Consider the following 20,924-nt stretch of genomic DNA (forward strand, 5'->3'; position numbering starts at 1 on the left):
TTTGTGTCCTAAGAACTCTTTGCCAAACCCAAGCTTCCAGAAGTTTGTTTTTACTTTTAAGTCCATGCCCCACTGAACTGATTTTGTGGACAGTATGAGGTCTCTATTTGTACAGATTCCCTGCTGTTTCAGCACCATTTGTTGAAAGACTCTCTCCCATTGAATCATCTTGTCACCTTTGACAAAAATCAATTGCCTCTATATTCTTAGATTATTCCTGAACTTTCTATTCTGCCCCATTGATTTACACGTCTATCCTTAAACCATGACCACCCTGTCTTGATTAAGACCGTTCACAGTGTGCTTGCAACCAGCTGCTGGAAGCCCTCTAACTCATTCTTCTTCCAAACTCTGACAGCCGTTGTAGGTCCCTTCCATTTCTACAGAGATTTTAGAATCAGTTTGTCGATTTCTCCCCAAAAATCCTCCTGGGACTCTGATTGGGATTGTGTTGAACCTATGAATTGTCTCAGCAATACTGAGTACTCCAATCCATGAACACGGTATCTCTCTCCAGTTACTTACGTTGTTATCAGGTTATCCTTAATTTCTCTCAGCAACATCTTACGGTTTCCAGTGTATGGGTCCCATACACATATTTTGTTAAATTTATCCCCAAGTATTTCGCAGACACATCACAGGGTGTCCCTCTTCAGTACCTTCAAATCATCCCGACACGCCGCGCTACCGAGGAATGAGGCTCAGCGAGTCACAGCCCTCCGCACCACTGCCCATTCCCTCAGTCCAACCCTCGAGGCCCTGGGACTAGAACGTCCAGACACCAGACGCAGCCACCCTCCTCCCCACACCAGCGCCTGCAAGTGCACAGGCCCCACCTCACCCATGCAGGGCACTCCCTCGCACCCTCCAAGTCCTGATGTCAACCTGCCCCCGACTCACATGACCCACGTGCTGGAGACAAGGGATCAGACGACGTCAGGGGTGGACAAGCTTGTCTGGCAGATAAGGACACTCGGCCCAACAGGCTTCCCTATAGGTTTGCACTGGCTGACCCACCAGCCAAGACACCCCCACCCCCCTGTTATCCCAGGGTCCTCACGATTTAAGAAATCCCAAACTAGGAAGAGGGTGACCACTGTCGTGCCACGTGGACCCTTCTCTGCTCCTAACCTCTGCAAGACCACAGAGCCCTCTGCAGGTCCCAAGGTCGCAGGGAGCCACCATCACCAGGGGTGGGGGGGTGCCACCTAGTGGCGACAGCTCTCAGAAACCCACAGAGACACTGGACGGCGGCCAGAGCCTGGGGTCATGACAGGCCCCAAATGAGCAAAATTATGGAAACGCCCTGACCGAAAAACCCAACAGGGCTTCCCTGGTGGCGCAGTGGTTAAGAACCCGCCTGCCAATGCAGGGGACACACGTTCGAGCCCTGGTCCGGGAAGATCCCACGGGCCGCGGAGCCCGTGAGCCACAACTACTGAGCCCGTGCGCCTAGAGCCTGTACTCCGCAACAAGAGAAGCCACCGCAATGAGAAGCCCGCACACCGCAACGAAGGGTAGCCCCTGCTCGCCACAACTAGAGAAAGCCCACGCACAGCAACGAAGACCCAACACAGCCTAAATAAATAAATAAAAATAAATTAAACAAAAAAAGTATTAAAAAAGACGCAACAGACTCATGCCTGCCAGGCCAGGCCAAAACACCCTCCCAGCCCCTCGAATCTCTAATGCCAGGGCAACTGCTAGACTCCAACTTCTGCTGTCGCTGGAGCTGGCTGATCACACTTTGGGGAAGGGGTCCCTGGACTAGCACGCAAAATCTCACATCTACACGCACCCACTCGCAAACCTGTGTTTTCGTGGGGAGAAAGTATGACTTTCATCAGATTTTCAGAGATTCGTGACCCCATGGTGAGAAACCAACATTCCAGAAGACTCTTCCATTTACAGATGTGGAAACGGGTGTAAAAAAGACCCCACAACACACAGGGGCTAAGCTGGGGTCAGACACACGTCCAGCCACAGTTTAACAGGGTCTGAGATGGCCCCAATCACTCCCGCTGCACTGAACACTGCGAAAGTGACAAAGGGTGTCCCTCAGCTCCCAGCGGACCCCACCTCCGCCCACCAGGCAGGGGCCCCCAGACAACGTCACCTTGGAACAGTGCGCGTCTCTCCCTCCCACGCCCAGCCCTTTGCAGGGACCCCACACGGCAGCAACAGGCCCCCAGCCTCTCCCTGTGTCCGAGAACCCTATGCCCGTTTCTCACCCCCACACTCAATTTCAAGAGCCGTGGGCTCCACCAAGTTACCCTCCCTGGTCAGAAACCGCTAATAACTGCCCCAAACCTGGCAACAGTGAGCCAAGCCCCTCATGGTATTTGTGGTCACACCAAGACTCAAGTCTAGCGTTGGAGAGGCGGACCCAATGGGCCTGGGCTCAGCCCAGGCGTCCGCATGTGCACCAAACTCCCCAGGTGATCCTGCTGATGGGCCACACTTACACCGCAAGCCTGTGGCCCACCGACCGCCACTCGACACACGCACCCGCATAAGCGGGGCAGGAGTTGCCGGAGGTGAGGGCCCACCCCAAACGCCCTAGTGGGGACAGGAGAGGCAGGGCGGAGGAGCTAAGGTTTCCGAGGGGCCCCCAGAAGCGGCCCAGGCACAACCGCCACAAAGCACGTGGAAAGAAGGCGTCTCATTACAGGGGCTCCCACCAGGAACCCCAGGAGACAAGGCCAGCCAGCCACACCTCACTGCTCTGCAGCGTGCATGGCTCCCGGCGCACAGGCGCGTCTAACCTCCCCCAGCACAGCGAGGCAAGCCCTGCGGCCCTGCCCAAGGGCAAGGGACTGGCCCGGAGCAGTGCGCCGACTCGAAGAGGGGCGCCCTGACGGGCGGGAGAGCGGGACAGGACTCCAGCCTCCGCGAACCGCCTGTTTTCCCTCCACAAACGCGTGCCCCACTTTCCTGCTGACCCCGAGCTGCCAGCAGGCGTGGGCAGCCCCCACCTCCACCAGTGCTCCGAACCACCCCTTCCTCCCGCCTCCAGGGCCTGGTCACTAAGGGAAGGCGGGGTGAACACGCAACACGCGCAAGCATGGGACCAGCCCAGAAGCCCGCGGGCGCAGGCCCCAACCATGGGCCAGCCACTGCGAGGTGGGCGACAGTGGTCAGGTTTGGAAGCGGGGCCAAAAGGTCTTAAGGAGCAGCTGCACCTTCCATCGTGGCCAGCGCACCGACCCCTGCGCCATTCTGGCCAGAGACGGCAGCCGGCCACGCGCCGGCCCTGCTGCCCTGACTGCGGCGTTCAACCCCCGCAGCAGCTGGCGCCACCAGGCGCGCGAGGGCCTCTGATCGCCCGCACGAGGAAAAGCCGCGGAGCTTTCCCTTCTGACGTCAGCCTTCCCCGCGAGCTCATCAGCCCAGAGAAAAGGAGGGAGCACAAAACATCTAGGCCCCGCTGGGGCCAGCCCTACGTGAGCCTGGCTTCTGCAGGTGGACTTCAGGAGGGAACAGCCTACTCTGTTCTCTGAGACTTAGCGAGGCAGAAAGAAAACGAAGGGGCCTCTTCAAGTGACAACACCTGGAGTCCACGGTGCGATCGAACTGGTGCAGGTCCCAGAAGAGCAGTCAGAGACTGTAATTCCTGGACAGCCCTTTGAGGAGGGCTATCTTGGCCCAGCTTCCGAGAGCAGCAGGAGAGACCCCCGAGAAGACACAGTCTTCAAGTCGCACAAGCAGATAAACAGAAGGCTCTTTAAATGCCACAGGCCCCAGGCGCCAGGACTAATCCTAAAGGACCCATCTCACACTCCCACCCCAAGACGGGAGCAGCTGGGCAGAGTCCGTCTGCGGGGGGGCCGGGCGGGGGCGGGACCTGGGGGCTAAGGGCCAGCGGTGGAGCGACGCTGGAGGAAGGGGCAGCGGCCCCAGAAGGAGAGGCAGCAGGACGGATGGAATCTGGAGCAGGGAGCGGTGGGAAGATGCCCGTCTGAGAACCAGGCCCGCTTGGCCGTCTAGCAGTCCCGCCTGCCATTCACTTGCTGGCATTAGCTCGACAGACAAGCTGAGGCTGCTGCAAGGGCCTGATGGGAAACAATCCTCCATTACCCTGTTTTCCCTTTTTGCCCCTTAAGACTCAGTTTATCTCTACTCATTACAACCCCCTAAAAGAAATGACTTCCCTCAAAAGCAACTACTTCCTCAGTATAAACAAAACAGAGCCCTTCAAGAAAACCCAACAATGCAGGGCCCACACCTGCCAGCGCTCTGTCGAGAATGTCCCGTCCTTGGTGGGGAGAGTCCCTACTTCCACCTCCTTAAACCTCAGCAGCCACAGGCAGGGCCTCTGCTGGAAGGAACCGGGCTAGCAGGGCCCATTCTGCCAAAGGTGCCAGCCGTGTGGAGAAAAGGTGGGGACCCTGTGGCCCCGGCGCCCTCCGCCTACCTGATGCTCAAGCCCGTGGTCTGGTCCAGCCTCTCCCAGCTCTGCAGCTTCGTTAGCAGCCTCTGAAAAGACATGGAAGCAGAGCCCTTAGAGCGCTGTGCCCGTCATCTCCGTGCAAGCGCCAGGCCCTCCCACTTCCTCCACACACGCACCTCGACCCCCAGCACAGCAGCACCACACAAAACCGACGACGTCACATCCCTGATCCTCCAGAACGGCCTGCCCTGATCACTGAGCTAAAACACAGAAACGCGCCCATCCGCTCCAAAGCAGACAGGTTGCTTCCCAACCGCTGAAGCTACACTGCGTGCTTAACATCTCATTCATTCCTGGCTCTGTAACTTCAAGGTTCCCAGCAGGCCAGAAGGACTGCGGGCTGGGGAAAGGGGTGGGGGGCAGACAGCCTCCTGGACGGTCCTGCAATAACCACCTGTGCCCCAGGGGGCAGACGCTGCCCACGGTCTTGTCGCCCATCCTCCAGGTGTGCCTCAGGATGCCAAGCCCCAGGGCAGACAGACTTGGGCCGAGAGCCAAACCCCAGCCCCCAACACACACGCACACACACGTGCACGCGTCGGGCTGGGCCCCCGTGGCCGCTGGGAAGAACAGGGGGCAGCAGCGGTGCCCCGACCCGGCCCGCATGCCGGGTCTCCCGCCCTTGTATTCTCACAGCCGCTCCACACTGACCCACATTCCACAGCGGAGACTCGCTCCCTTTCTAGACCGCGTGCCTTTGTCTGGCCTCCCACTCCTTCCCGGGGCTAAGCACAGCCCTGTTCATTGCGCTCATTCAGCCACCCAAGTACTTCCTGACCCCTGTCGTGTGCCAGGCACAAGACTGGTTAATAAATCGATGACCACAGCTGACGCTGAGTCAGCGTTTACCACTGTTTAAGCACTTTACGTTAACTCATTTAATCCTCACACCCCTACGGGGAGACGCTCATTCCTCGTTACACAGGTGGACAGAGAGGCTGAGTAATCTGCCGGGGTCACACAGCCAGCGGGCATGCAACAGCAGGGCTGGAAACCAGGCAGTGGGATGCCACGTGCAGAATCTTCACCAATTTCAAAACAAACTGTATCCAGAGAAAAACTGCTGGACTCCGGAACGGTCTTTTCAGGCCAAGTGCCCACATAAGCCAACGCCTGAGAGGGATTTGTGCTCCGGCCCCACGATGCCTCAGCTGGCAGTGAACCCACTGGGGGGGCAGCTGACGAGCACTCCGACCAGACTGCAAGCTACGGGAGGTGGTGACATGGTTCACGCCGGGCAAACCAGAAAGGAAGGTAACTGAGGGTGACCACGGGGAAGCAGTGTGGAAGGACAGAAGGACCCGGGGCCTGGAGCTGGGAGGCCTCCGTGCTGGTCTGCTCAGCACGCGAACAAGGATGCTTTCGGCACCAACGTCCAAGGCCATCTCTACAACAACCCACAAAATGTCCCGATGAGTCCCAGCAGCAAACACAGGGAAAGGAAACTCAGCACAGGTGTCTGTTCACATCCATGGGTGGGAACAACATCTGTTCCAGGTACCACAAGCCATCTCCTCTCTCTGACTCAGCATCAGTGCTACTGAAACAAACTACTACGAACTCGGTGGCTGAGAACAATACACATTTACTGTCTCACAGCTCCGTAGGTCGGAAGTCCAGCAAGGGCCTCACTGTGTCAGATCAAGGGGTCGCAGGGCCACACTCCTCCTGGATGCCCTGGGGAAAAACCTGTTTCCTCGCCCGTTCCAGCCTCTAGAGGTGCCCACGTTCCCTGGCTCACGGCCCCTTCCTCCATTCAACGCCACCAAGAGCAGCAGGCAAGTCCTCCTCAGCTCACGTGGCTCCGACCTCCTCCAACCCCTCCGGCCCCTGTCAGGACCTGTGAGCACACTGGCCCAGCTGGGGGCCGGCAGGAGCCCCAGGGGAGCCTCCCTACCACAGGCCAGGGGTCAGCACCCTTCGATCCCCTTTGTCCACAGTTCTGGGGAGCAGGATGGGGCCGTCATTAGGGCTCACTACTCTGCCCACCATACTAGCCCATCGGCTGCCACATTTTAGCTGAACAGCTAGAACGTAGGACTAAAACACGCAGGGTCTCCCCTAGCCAGCCACAGGACACCCGCGGGGACCAGCTCACCTCCTTCTCCAGCTCCAGGTCGACCAGGGTTTCCTGCATCTTCTCCTGCCGCCCCAGCCTCCGCTGCAGCCCCTCCAGCTCCTCCCGGAGCAGCCCGTTGGTGTCCCGCATCTCCCTGGCAGGGCCAGAAGCACAGTCACTCAAACAGCCGCACCGCCGGGGACGGTGCAGGAGCCCCTGGAGCAGGGGCTGCACCCAAGGAGGCTGCACACGTCTTGCACACGTGCGCACACCCCCCCCCACCCCCCCGGGGCCCCTCACCGCAGGCAGGCGTTCTCCTCCCGCAGCTGCCGCAGCTCCCTCTCCATCGTGGGCAGCCGCACCAGCTCAGACCTCATGTTCTTCACAACTGCAGCGTCCTGCTCCTGCAGGGCCAGCTTCTGCTCCAAATCCTGGTCGAGGCCAGAGACAGAGGGGAGACAGTCACGGCCACCTAACTATCCCAGATCCACGGCAACTTCCACGGCCCTGGCCCCCGCCTCTGGGCAGCCTGCGCCGGCTGTGCCTCTGCGCGGTGTCCTCAGCGGACACGCCCAGGGTAGCCCCCCACGCCACGCGCTGTGCCGCCTGCAGGGCAGGAGCCCGGCACACGGGCGGCACAGGGACACGCAGCGAAGGCTCCGTGAATCGACACCCACCCTCCCGCGCTGGCTCTGCGTGCCACTCCCGTGGCACAGGGTCCTGACTGAGCCCTTGTACGGTGAGGAAAGCCTGTCCGTTACTACACGTAGCCCCCAAGGACACATGGAGCCAGCGGGGAGACTCGTCAGTGACGAGTCACAGAATAGGCTAAGAGCACGGGGCCAGGGTCTGAAAATCAGGCAATCATTCAACAAACACTAAGGGGCCCAGCTCTGGGCCAGGTACTGGGTCAAGCAGCGGGGACACCATGACACAGAGGACAGATGAGGTCTCTGCAGGGAAGAGCGTAGAAAAGACAGACATCAGGCCATGCAGGCAAGTCAATACTGAGAAGCAGGCCAAGGACTCAGATGGGCGGACGGGGCAGGGAAGACGTAACGGGTCGTGTGAAGCAGTGAGGACCGGGGAAGAGAGACGGACCAGCCGCAGAGGACAGCACGTGAAGACCAGAGGCGAGAGCGAGCCGGGAGGTCTGGAAGCCAACAAGCCGGAGCTGGGGGTACACGGAGCCAGAGCACGGGAGCGGGGCCTGGTGCGCAGACGTGGCTCTAAGGGCAGCAGGCGGCCATCACGGCTCCCCAGCCGTGTCCTCCCAGAGAGGCAGCACGGCCTGAACTAGAGTTACGCCGACCTGGCTCTGAGACCCAGCTTAGTCATGCACTAGCTGTGCGACATCGGGCAGGCTATTCACCCTCTCCAGTCCTGTTTTATCATCTGCACAGCAGTCCATGGTACTTGAAGTTATCATACGTTTACTTTTTACTCTGTGTGTTTGATTCTGATCTTCATCCAAAAGCATACGAGCTTCCCGGGAGCAGAAATACGCACCCCAGCACCCGGCACAGGGCCTGGCACATAAGGAAACAACCGACATGCAAACAGCTACAGCGGACACAGGCAGCTAACTGCCCCTAGGTGCCCCCGAGTACGCCCGCAGCTCAGACACACCCACGGGCCATGGGGGGCCGAGCCCGGCTCTGGGCTCGTCTCCCGGACGCAGGCCCGGGACGGGGCCGGAGCAGCTCACCTTAACCCTCTGCGCGTGGTCCACCTGCGCGTCCTGGCTGGCCTGGAGCTCCTGAACCTGCTGGTTAGCGTCCTGCCATTTCCTGTTGAGGAAACGGCACGTCATGTGCAGAAACAGGCACGTGGTAAAGCCAGCAATTGCCCTCACTCTAAAAGCTCTCCAGCACAGACACACACACTCATACACGCATGCACGCACGCTCCCTGCAAGGACGCCTCAGGGTCCAGGGCCCAGCTCCTGCTGATGGCTCTGTGGCCTGAGTCTCAGGGCAGGTGGGTAAGTCCAGACCACCTGCAAGTCCTCTCCCCTCCCCACACCTCTCACAATAGGAGCTTCTGCTGGCCCTGGAACAGCCAAAGCCAAGGACCCGCTCAGTACTGACCCACTCCCCAACCCTGCCCCATTCCACCGAGTTAGGGGAGCCAGAACTCCCCTAAGACAACACCTGCTAAGGTAGAGGCCACGAGCTTCGGGAGAGCACTGTCTTCTACCTGCATCTCCAGGCGAGCTCTTCCATCCTGCCATGCCTTTGCTCAGGGGGCTCCCTCCCCAGGAACGTCCTTTCCCACCCACGTCCCCCCTGCCCCAGGGCATGTCCTACACAGCCTTCAAAATCTCGCTCAAACCTAACACCTTCTCTGAAAGCTCCCTCCAAGCAGGCATCCCACCCCCAGAGGAGGAAAGAAATGACTGTTCCCGCTTCTTATTCTTGGAACATTTGAAAGACTGCTCTGTTCCGGCACTAAAGGTCCTGGCTTCAAAGGCCTCAGGGTGTCCCAACAGCCTGCGGATGGGAGGCCAGCACACAAAGGGCACTCGCGGACCCTCAGAGCTTCAGCGCACGCGACGTTCGTGACCGCTGGGTGCTCAGGCCACAGAGGGCATACGCAGGAGAGCCAGCCTGGGCTTGCACACGGTTAACAGGTGGACATCCAGCGCGGCACGCAGCCCAGCGGGCGTCAGGCCGACAGCACGCAGGCGGACAGCCGGCCAGGCTCACCTGGCCGAGGGGCAGAGACACCTGCCCGCCGCCTCCAGGCTCACCTGGCAGAGGCGCAGAGACGCCTGCCCGCCGCCTCCAGGCTCACCTGGCCGAGGCGCAGAGACGCCTGCCCGCCGCCTCCACACTCACCTGTGCTGCAGCTCCAGCTGCTCCTTCAGCTCCTGCTTCTCAGACTCCAGGCGCTTCACCTGCATCTCCTGGTTCATCACGCTCCACTGCAGGTCCGACAGCCTCCCCTTCAGCACGCTGATGGTCTGAAAGCGAGGCAGACAAGAGCCGGTCCCCTCCCGTCCCGCTCCGGAGGGCGAGGACAGAGCCATCTTCTCCTTCGGAACACGCGACCGCCCCTCAACCCAACCCGAGCCCCGCCTTGGTGACCCGCGGCCTCGGGAGTGAGAACGCTGCCGGCCAAGGCGGGCCCGGGCCTCACGCCTGGCGGCCTCCACACCCACGCCCCGCGTCACCCCTTCCCAGCCGGCGTGTGCACAGGCCCCCAGCCCGTGGCAGCCCACACTCGCTCTGTCCCCAGCCCAGGATCCCTTCTCTAACCGGCCCACCCCACCACCGTGCCCCCGGCCCAGCTGTGCACGAGACGCTACACGGGGACAAGCCGGGCACCCGCCAAGAAGTCAGAAGTGGGCGCTGAGGCTGTCCTCAGCACGACACCACGAGAGCCACACACAACGCACGGGAGCCGCACGAGTGCCGCAGAGGCTGAAGCGCTCCCAGGCCAGAAGGGGTCGTCGGGGAAGGCACAGGGAGGCGGCCCAGCGCACAGCCTCCAGGACAGCGAATCCCCCAGACCGACACTGGGGCGGAACCGCAGTCCTCAGCTCCGACCACACCCTCCCCAGACAACCTTCTGGTGAGGGGACCCCACTTGTGGCTTTCCTGGGGCAAGAGAGCACGCCTCCAACAGGAAAAGCCAGCCCACTCAAGGGCGTCACTCTAAGTGAACAACTGGAAACATCACCCCATCAGCCTCTGAGACAGCAACCTACAAGCAACCTACAAGCTGAGGGCAAGAGGACGGACTGGCAAACTCACCCCAGTGAGCAACCCTCGCACGGGGTGCCGTCTGCAAACACGGGGGCCACAGCAGGCCCCCCAGGGAGGCTGACGGGGGGTGGGGCTGTGTCCTACCCTCTCATCGACCTGCATGGTTTCCTTTATGATAACCGTGACTCTCAATCTGCGACCCAAAGAAGAATGAAGACACTTAAGGTTTACTTAACCACAAACATATCCTTTGAGAATTCTTCCTGAATTAAATAAACGTACAGACGCTGTGCTGAATACAGGAGTCAGACGGCCCACCGCCTGGAGGACAAAGCTGTGCGGAAGCCAGGCCATCAACAGGACGACCTCAGAGAGCACGAGCACCTAAACCAGGGCACCGTGACGAGAGAACACAGTTGTGCGGGAGGGAGCTTTACAGACCTAGACTCGGAACCAAGGACACCTTCTCCACGGGGTGAAAAGGGAGCCGAGCAACGTCGGGGTCTCCGTCCCAAATCGCCACAACCCTTGCCACGCCAGGCCCCACGGGCGTCTGCTCTGTGCCAAGGGTGCCCCCCAAACTGCTCCTCACTGAGCCATGTGCAGGACGTGCCCACCCCCGTCCTCCAGAAAAGCCTGCAATGGAGCACAGACAGGCACACACCCAAGGCGGGAGGAGGACTTGTCTTAAGGCCACTCACGGCTCCTCTCCTGCCAACATCCACGTCAGAAGACAGATGTAGGAACAATCCTAACATGCTCACCAGTGTTGCCAAGGCAAAAATCACCTGGCGCCTGCTCCGAAGATCTATCAAGGAGAGAAAACCACGCAGAGACAGAATACCAATGATCCCGCGGCCCCCGACTCCCTCCCCCGGCAGCGTTTCATCTTTGTCCTCGCAGCACCTGTGATCTTGAGCAGCACAGCAAAGGGACAGGAAAGGTCAGAGGAGTCCAGTTTCCACAAGCCTCAATGTTTGGGTTCTGCTTCTAACATTTATACAACCTCTGGTTGGTAGACACAGTAATGACTACGAATGACCTATGCTCTGGTTCCAGAGATATTCTCAGATGCTAACAAACCTTATTAATAATCAAAGAAATGCAAATCCAGAGGCACCTACTTACACCTCCAGGGGCGGGGCGAGGGGGTGGAATCACAAGTATTTCCAGAAAACATCACTCACTATCTGTGACAGGTAGAGGTTCCAGTGAGAGCAGAATCCTCAACAATAGTTACTAGCAGAACACAGCAACGTGTAGCAAAAGCCACAGAGAGACGTGTAACTGCTGATCTTATAATCCCATTCCCAGGGATTTGTCCAAACAAAATCATTCACCAGAAACAAAAAGGCTACACGCATGAAGCTATCTACCACATGTGTATCTGTATCAGGGTGTGTGTGTGTATAAAAAAAACAAAACACGTGAAAATGACCAAAAACAGATTAGTCAACCACTAAAAATCCTAATCACAAAGACAACAAAAGTATTCCACTTACTAACTGAAAACCACAGAATGGGAAATTAGTGTTTTTGCTACGATCACAACTACGCAAAAGACGTAGGCGCACACGTGGGACGCAGAATTAAACAGCGACGCTACCATGGAGCTACCGTGCCGGAGGCGGGAATGCGTCTTCTCTCCGCGCAGAGAGACTGCTCGTGGGGCGAGGGCAGCACCCCAGCCCGGGGCCACGGCCCCTCACCTCACCAGCCTCGGCCAGGCCGCCCTCCTTCTCCCGCAGCTCCTTGCTGGCGGCGTCCAGGCTCTGCTGGCACGACCTGTAGCGCTCCAGCTGCGCCTTCACCTTCTCCTCCGCCTCGGCCTCCCGCTCCTGAAGCTGCCGCACGCGCGTCAGGAGCTCCTGGTTGCGGTCCACCTCACGCTGCCAAGGAGAACGGGGTCGGTGAGAGGGCGTGGGGGCCGGCTGAGCCCACCCCGCTCGGCCCTCAGGACAGGACTGAGACCCAGAGAAGAGCCACCAACAAGGCAAGAGCCAAGCCCACAGGCGACCCGAGGCCACAGCGGGACGCCCCCCAAGGTGAGCGCCTGGCCGCATCTCACGGCGCCCCCTGGGAGGGCGCTCGCACGCGGCACGCCACCGACCACTGCTCAGGGTGGCCGCCTGCAGGGAGGAGACGGAGCACAGCATCTCACTCAGACTCGACCTTGGGAAGAGGCTCCCGTCCCCACGAGCCGGCCCGCCCCCAGAGAGTGGACGGGAGCCCGCAGGCGGGAGCACCTGACCCTGGGCCCTCACCTCCCACAGAGCTTCAGAGCCACGCTGCACGGGTACCCTCGAGGGGCCGCGTGGCTTGCGCTGGCAAGGAACGCACAGAACTCAGACTTCTCACTCTGACGATCCCTCAGGGTCCAAAGGGTCAGGTGTCGGCCGCTGAGGTTACCCTCAGCCCAAGAAGCAAAGGGATCACAAGTGGCAGCCAGAGTCCCAGGGGCAAAGGCACCAAGTCCTAGTTACGTGGAGCCTGACACTCTGCTGACCTCTGACCTCTCATCAGGAAGCCGAGCCGCAGAAGCTCCCGCCAAGGGCTGCCTGCCGGGCGCTCGCAGGGCCTGCCGTACTCAGAGGCACTGCTGAGACCAGGACTCTCCAAGCCCAATGGCAACAAGGAGCTTAATAAAAGCACAGCCAGGGCCACGGCCTCCTGCTGATCCAGGGTTCAGGGGAGCGACGAACCGCGACTACAGCCTCCAAACCACCAGGAGGCCTTGAAGCCTGGGGACCTGCCAAGACGCAGGAGTGAGGTGCTGTGGCTGTGCAGGGACCCGGCCAGCACGTCACAGGGCAAGACGTGGCATCTCTCCTCAGGCGGCCAGTCCCAAGTGCACATGGGGCAGTGCAGGCAGGTCCCCAGACCTTGGACACCGAAGTCTCACCATGTCATCGGTATTTCCAGGTGGGAGGGCTGAGATTCCCACCCACCTGCCCTCTCCACCCACTACCAAACTGGCAGTCCCTGAGAAACCTTCGCAGATACCCAAGACTCAAAGGGACAATCTGAAAACCACTGGCTCAGACGGTTCCAGGGCCGTATTCAGCCAAGTCTACAGGCAGGGGGGCAAGGCCTCTCCAAGAGGAAGGCGCAAGTTCAGCGAGGCGGCCCCAGGATTAAGCTCAGTCAGCCCTGTACCCTTGGATTTCCCCACGAAAGACTGTCAGTGACTCACTTCAATACTTGCAAGATTCCCATGGCCTCTCCCTCTTCTTCTTCCCACCGGCTCCCCCAGGACATCTTTCCTAGGACAACCCAGAACGTCGGCGAAAGCCCCACTGCACGCAGAAGCACCACACTGCGCAGCACCAGGGCCGATGCCGAGGCGGCGGCGCCCCACCCGCGGCGCACTGGGCTGCTGAGTCCGCGCGGCACACCACGGCCACGGGCACAGCCACGGGCCTGCACGTCGGGTTCAAGTACATCCAGCTAGCATCGCACCCTCGAGGCCATCAGCTACTTCTACAGGGCCTCGGAAAGAGGGGGAATATGCCGCGTAACGCGAGAATGGGGCCAGATATCCACCCTCAGGGGAAGCACAGAGGCCAGAGACCTTCTGATCCAACGCGCTGCCTGAACCTTGGCAGCATCGCCACAACTCATCAGCACTTATTGAAAAACCCTGGCAAAGTGCTGTTAATCAAAGCAAAGGAAGCATGGAATTTATGCACTAAGTAAAAACCCAGCATCTCCTCTGGGTAACAGGGGGTTATGCTTTCCTAGCCTGCCCTGGGTAAGGCAAGGGCAACATGAAGCAGCCCCCGACATTGGGGTTCTTGGCGCTGAGGCCCTATATCCATTTGCACAAGACCCAGCCTGGACCTGAGACTCTTATGCAAGCCAGTGACTTTCCAGGCCTGTCACCCCCAGGCCACCTGGCATTTGTGCCAGAACTCCATCCCAATTCTCAGAGAAGAGAGGGCAACCACGCAGCCAGCGGAGACGAGTGCCCACCAGCACCACCCCGGGCAGACGCGGCAGGGCAGCCATCCCTTCGTGCTGCCCTCCTCGGGGACACAGGGCACACCTGAGGCCCGACCCCCTTCCTCAGGCGGCCTAAGAAGGCAGGCCCTGGACACCTGGAGGACAGCCCCTGGGCCGCTGGCTGGGCTCTCGCTCCCCGTGGTCCGGCAGGCACACGCACCCCCCCGACCCCCTGCTCTGGGGCGGGCCCGCCGGAGCCCACCTCGTAGCTCCTGGCGCTGGCGCTGGCTGCCCGCTCCAGCTCCACGCGGGCCCTCTTGTGACTCAGCTCCATCTGCGTCTTCTCCCGCTCCACCTGGATGAGGTGGGACCTGGAGCGGATCTGCTCCGCTCGCTCCTCCAGCTGACCGGTCACGTGCAAAGGAAAGACAGGGCCTCAGCAGCTGCGTCCGACAGGTGAGGGGCTCACTCAGCACTCCCTCACCGAGCACCTGCTCCCAGCAAGGCCCTCGCTCAGCCCTGGGGAGGAAGGAACACCGGGCCCCCAGGTGGGAAAGGGGCGCAGGGAGGCAGCAAGGCAAGAGAAGGCGACAAAGGACAAAAGAGGAAGGTGCGTTTTCAGATGACAGTGTGAGGGCACGTTTCCTATGCCGTGTAACAAACTACCACCAACGCAGCAGCTTAAACGCCCATATGCTGGCTGTCGGTTCTGTGGGTCAGAAGGCCAGGCACACACAGCCAGCTTCTCCGATCAGGGTCTCAACATCTAAACTCCATGCAGTCGGCAAGCTGTGCTCTCCCCTGTAGCTCAGGAGCCTCTTCCACGTTCCTATTTCCTTGCTGGCTGGCAGGCCCGGGCTGCTGTCAGCTCCCAGAGGCTGCCCACATTGCCTGCCACGGGGCCCTCTCCACCTCCAAAGCCAACAAGGGAGAATCTCGCACGTGTGGAATCCCTTTCCTGCTCTGCATCTCTGACTTCTTTGTCTGATTTCTGGACCCAGATTTTAAAGACTCACCTGATTGGGTCAGGCCCACCCAGGTACTCTCCCTACCTTAAGGTCAACTGATTGGAGCTATTAATTCTATCTGCAAAACCGCGGGGCCACAACACCTAGTTAGTGTTTGATTAAGTGGGAGAAACCGCAGTCCACCAGGGGCCAGCAGTTTGGGGCCTATCTCAGAAGTCTGCGTCCCCCAGAAGGTAGGTAAATAAAGGGGAACTGAAGCTCTGAAGGGCCTCAGAAGACACAGCCAACAGTACCACCGAATCACCGACTGCAAGGGCCTTGTCTTCAGGGGGATAGAGCTCAACCCCTCCAAGAATGGCCTGCAGTCCACCAACACAGCATCTCCTGGGCACTTAAGAGAAATGCAGAGTCTCGGGTCACACCACACAGATACCAAATTGGAACCTTCCTTTTAAACATATCTTCAGGTGATTCACATGCACATGAAAGTTCAAGATGCTCTGGGCTACAGAAAGTGGTTCTCATTTCAATCAGGGACATGTGGCACTGTCTGCAGACACAACTGAGCGTCACAAGAAGGGGCAACACTCTGTGTTTGCTCCTGGCACGTAGCGGGTAGAGGCCAGGGATGTCGCTAAACATCCCACAATGCACAGGAATGTCCTGCAAAACAAAAAATTATCCAGCCCAAAATGTCAACAGTGCCAAGTGTGAGAAATCCCAGACCAGAGAAAAGACATTTTCTCCACCCTTCCCCCACTGCTCTGGAGGCCAAAGTCCACACTTTCTTTACCCCTCTGATACTTTCTCTCATTTCAGTTCCCACCTGTTGACATTTGGGAGCTCCTAACTCTACCCTCCATCAAACTCAGCCTTCCTAGTCTCACTCTGAGTCGGCAGCTAGGGCCCAGCTTCTTTAGAGGATGGCAGTACCCCAGCTCCGAGGGTGTGGGTACCACACGGGAGTCCCAGAGACACACATCCATTGGCGGCATCTTCCTGGAAGGTTGACCATACCTGAAGGAAAGTCACTGAACATATTTTTATATTTAAGCCAATGCTGACACGTAGCACAGCGGACTATAAACGCCTGCACACAGAAACAGGAACCTTAAAATAAACCAGGGGACGGGACTAGCAGGCAAGACACTGCTCTCTGCCTCCAGACTCCCCAGACCTGCAGCTGCTCTGTTCCCTCACCTGCCAGGCATGGTAGCAAAGAGACAGAACACTGACTGAAGTCCTGAGACAGGACAGGTCCAAGGTCAGGGCTCCTAGGCAGGTCCTGTGCCACGTGGCTCTCTAACCAGCTCACTCTGGCTACAGCTTTCATTTACTGATATCCCAACTGGGGAAGCCTTTCAGGTCATAGATGAGTGAGAACTAGGGACCCTGGAAATTCTAGACTCTATAGTTCCGACAGGCCAAAAGTTCCCAGACATCTGCATCAATAAAATTATAACTTTCTTAGACCAAAGTTGCCAACTTCATATTCTGCCAGTGAGCAAGGATTAAAAAAAAAACAAAAAGCAAAAAAAAACCCTATAATCTATCACCACCACCATTTCAAAAAAAGGTGTTTTAACAACAAAAACAAATACAAATGACCTAATTTCAGGATAAAGAACAGTGCTTGCCAAAAAAAAAAAAGGGCAGTGAGCAACTTAGCCCAGTAACAAACACATAGTAAGTAATTCAACTATTCAGCAAACGAATGCATACAAACACACCAGCCTCTGTTTTAGCAAATGTGGCATGGACTCATCAGGGCTCCCAGAGCAACAGGAAACCACTGGCTCATCTGACACAGGACACTATAGCAGAAAGGCTGCAGCAACACAGGCAAGGCTGACAAGAGAGAAGGAATGCAAGCAGAGAAGCCAGAGATCACCTGATGCAGCCCTGAGAGTGGCAGGGGCCTGGACATGGCTCGGACACCACATTCCCTCCCTATGTGGACCCAGTGATCCCTGCCCCAACTAGCACTGACCCCAAGACTCTTCAGAACCTGAAGTCCTTCAGGAGACCTGAGCCTTTACAACTGTGTCCACAATGAGCATTGCCGAAAACTTGGAATAAAGTGAAATAAGACTATGAGCAAAGTGAAACTGTAAAAATCACCCCATGGCAGACTGAAGCGAAGATGTGCAAATGGCCCCCATAGTCTGAGACTGTCATATGCCCAATCCTTCACTTACTGCCCTGCCTTACCTGCCAGGCTGACCAAGAACCTGTGCTTACAACACAGCCCTGCCGTGTGCTACACCATCAAGCGAGCCAGCAGCTGGCTGCACAATTCCAGTGGTCATGTGCCCAGGCAGTTTCGGGTTACTTCCCCCGATTAAATGAGTAAACTGGCTTTCCAATCCTACCTCTAGCGTCTGCAAGCTCGTTAGTGTCAGCACAATGCTGAACACCAGACCCACTCTGGGGGTGCTGTTATCTCAGGCTTTTGAGCCAGGACAGCTCAGGGCCAGACCATGACCTCTGGCTGTCCTCCCAAACTATGAGTATCCATGCTGGAGATGTGAGAGATGGCCAGCTGGCCTCCAGGCTGAGACAGCGCTCACCTGCCTCAACTATATGGGAGTTGAATCAGCCCCCCCTACGGGAAAGTCTGTGTACGTAGAGGCCCTTATCCGGACACAAACTGCTCACCTGCACCATGTGGCACTTGAACCAGCCCCACCTAAGGGCAGGAGCCTTTACCTGGAGGCCCCTATCCCAGCGCGTACCACTCACCTGCATGCTCTGTTGGTACTGCATCTGCAGAGAACCTGGGGCAGAGGTGGAAACATCCAGTCCAGATCCTCCCTCCACTCGCTGAGAAATGAAATTGTTCAAAGACCTCAGGGTGGATAGGACGGTGGTGTTCTCCCCCAGGTCTTCCATGGCCACTTCCCTCTGGAGGAAGACAAGGGAAGGGTCACAGGGAGCCTTCTGGTGCACCATCAGCTCTGCCAGCTGCCCGGTCAGGGGGTACCTTTGGGCAGTCCCGCTCCCCTGATCAGGGCTCTCCCAGAGCCCTTATAATATTCCAGTGTCCGTAACCACATTCTTTGGAGTTAACTGGGAGCCCACACTGCCAACTTCTCAGAGGAGAAACGGAGGCGTAAAAAGACAACATGCCACCAAGCTGCTGACCATCAGAGTGCTGACCTGCGCACCAGCAGGACAGACAGACGGCTCCCAGATGCCGTGCTGGGCAGTCAGGGGGCATGTCTCCCACATAAGCACTCACAAAAAGCCTAGCTTCCGGGAATCAGAAACAAAGCACACAACAGTGGCCGTAAGGATGACAACCATAGCAGTGCTTATCATAGCTTAACAAAGACATTAATGAGTGTCACTACTATTTTCAGCCAGGCACCCCAAAGAAAGGTACCTGACATTCACTGAGCACCAGCACTTCCTGAGCCTGTCTCCTCATCTGTAAACTGAGGATCCCACTTTTCAAAGTTGTGAGGATTATAAGGCCCAAAAGAAGTCTCCAAATGGCAGATGGTACAGCTATTGCCCTTGAGTTTGACTATCACTCTGCTTGTAATTTAACACATGACACGGCAATCATCACAATGGGCAGATGAATGAGATCTCCTTACACGTTCTTTCAGAGATGATCGAAAATGAGGCTCCAAAAGTTACGGAACTTAGACTGGAACCTGGGTCTGTCTGGCTCTAAAGGTCAAGGGTGCTCCACAGGCCAACGTGTGAAGGGCCGAGGACAAAAGCAGCAAAGAACACGCACCCCCAACCCTGCGCTGATTACAGCCTCACACCAGGCCATCTACCAGGCAGAAGGTGTGGAGGTGTCCCAGGCACAGTTAACAGCCAAAAGGTGTGAATTCCTACAGGTGCATACCGTGTTCCCCTGAGGAAAGCAGCCAGCTCTCGCTCATTTCCCCTAAGTATTAGACTGAAGACACCTGCCCCCAACCCATCCGCCCCCAAACAAGGTGAAGAATCTTGGTTTGATTCTGAATTTCACACTTAACAAGAAACCTGGCCTTGGGCACGAAGAGCCCTTGTCTTCTGTAGGCCATCGTTTCCACCCCTGCACGACACAGCTGTTCTCTCTACCTCTCCTTCATATTACAAGTGGAAAATGGGCTCGAAGAGAGACCGGGGAGGGGCACCCACAGTGCTGGGAGCCTCCCTGAGAGACTCAGGCCCGCGTGCAGCCAGGCAGCAGCGCTCTGCTCTGGGAGGCAAATCCTCCCGTTTGACCAGGGCCATCCTTTCCATCCCGTGATGGGAAATTTAGCCAATACACCCCCTTCGCAAGAGCTGATGCACTTAATACACCAAAATGAGAAGCACACGTGCGTTTTCACCTGCTTGGAAAGAAACCACTCCATAAGGCAAGCGATAAGGTGAAAGCTCAAACTCCATCCTCTCTATCAAAGACACTCAAATCTTCCAGAAGTCTAGTCACTGAACGTGGTGAACTGCTCTCAACGGAACCCCTGAGCTGGGAGTCCAGAGCACACCGCCTCTCGACTGCCCTCCTTGGCAAAAGGACACCTGAGGGCACCTACAGAAATTACCAGGATGCTCCCCACCCGGCGACACCACTTCACACCGCCATGGGCACTTCCGCTGGCCTAAGTTCACCACCTGTCTGTCTGCTTTCTCCTAACTTATACTAGAGATCAGATGCAAGTTCCCGCCCTACTAGCTGCCAGGAGTGCGACTCCGAGCAAGGCGCTTCCCATCTTCCCACCGGTTTCCTTAGCTGTAAAATGAAGTAGTGGCAACTCCCACACTGCTCAAGTGAAGACGTGGGGGCGACAGTGCTGTCAACTCGAAAGGGCGGGACCGGGGGAAGAGCTCCTCTCTCTGCACTGGGCCGTCTGGGGGCGGCTGGGGGGGGGGGGGGCCTTCTTCCCGGAGGCCGGGCGGTGAAGCACCTCTCCTCCGTGGCCGCCTCCGCCCCGGCCCTCGCTCGCGCCTCGAACCCTGACCATTTCCAGCTGCTCCTCTCGGAGAGGAAACCTTGGGCGGCTGCACGGGACGCGCCCAGGCTCGGAGGACAGAGCACGGAGCGAAGGGGCGCGCCGGCAGGAACCCCGGCCCCGGTGAGCACGCGGACAGACAGTGGGCGCGCCGGTAAGAGACCCAGGGCCGGGGTCTAAGAGGGAAGCGGGGACGCCGAGGGGGCGGCGCCCGCACCCAGACCCGGCGGGCTGCCCCAGCCTCTTCTTCGCCCGAACCCCGCCGGTTCGGCTCAGCATCCGCCCCCCAGCCCGGCCCGGCCCGGCCCCCCTCCCGGGACCCCGGCCGCTCACCTAGCCGCCTCAGCCTCCGTGCCGCCGTCGCCGCTGCTCAGATCTCCCTCTTTTACGCCCGCGTATCGCGAGACGTACGCCTACGCTCTCGCGAGACCTGGGCGGGGCAAGCCGTAAAGCTCCAGGTCCGCGCACCAACGGGTCCTGGGGCCTTCGTGTTCGTCCCCGTAGCCACCCACCCGCAGGAGACCCCGCTCGGAGAGGACTGGGAACCAAAGGCCAGCCCGTGGGACTATCTTGGTGGCCCCGGCCTCCGCGGGTCAGGCTTCCACAGGGCGGCTGCCTCGCACTGTATTGTGGGGAACAGCACCGGCCAACGGTGGCCTCGCAGGGCCAAACTTTCCTGCCCGCCGGACTAGTCCGCAGATTTTGCCACTACAGTATTTGCCTGAATGAATGCCTTTTTTACTTTCCCCTGGCCCTCTAAAACAACGCGAAAAACCGGGCTACCAAGCTACCCTCCCAGCGCCCTGTGAGCTGTCGGGGCGCGATGCCGTCGTCTGGGTC

At 58.4% G+C, this 20,924-nt stretch overlaps 1 protein-coding gene across 5 annotated transcripts in view; it reads right to left on the reverse strand.

Annotated features, from left to right (window-relative positions):
- Nucleotides 1-20,672, reverse strand: part of MAD1L1 (mitotic arrest deficient 1 like 1) — a 332,505-nt gene extending 311,833 nt beyond the window's left edge. The window contains exons 1-9 of one of the 5 annotated variants that reach the window (XM_057529230.1): nucleotides 20,418-20,669; nucleotides 17,872-18,033; nucleotides 14,424-14,564; nucleotides 11,929-12,108; nucleotides 9,350-9,474; nucleotides 8,218-8,299; nucleotides 6,810-6,940; nucleotides 6,549-6,663; nucleotides 4,415-4,476 (exon numbers count right to left, since the gene is read on the reverse strand). In XM_057529230.1, coding sequence (XP_057385213.1) covers nucleotides 4,415-4,476; nucleotides 6,549-6,663; nucleotides 6,810-6,940; nucleotides 8,218-8,299; nucleotides 9,350-9,474; nucleotides 11,929-12,108; nucleotides 14,424-14,564; nucleotides 17,872-18,021 — 986 coding nt within the window. In that variant the 5' untranslated portion in view covers nucleotides 18,022-18,033; nucleotides 20,418-20,669. Of the gene's footprint in view, nucleotides 1-4,414; nucleotides 4,477-6,548; nucleotides 6,664-6,809; nucleotides 6,941-8,217; nucleotides 8,300-9,349; nucleotides 9,475-11,928; nucleotides 12,109-14,423; nucleotides 14,565-17,871; nucleotides 18,034-20,417 lie in introns of all 5 variants that reach the window. The other 4 variants (XM_007174623.3, XM_057529232.1, XM_057529231.1 and 1 more) reach the window with 4 other exon arrangements.
- Between the last annotated feature and the right edge of the window lie 252 nt (nucleotides 20,673-20,924).

This window comes from Balaenoptera acutorostrata, chromosome 15, assembly GCF_949987535.1.
Source record: "Balaenoptera acutorostrata chromosome 15, mBalAcu1.1, whole genome shotgun sequence".
Lineage (NCBI taxonomy): Eukaryota > Metazoa > Chordata > Mammalia > Artiodactyla > Balaenopteridae > Balaenoptera > Balaenoptera acutorostrata.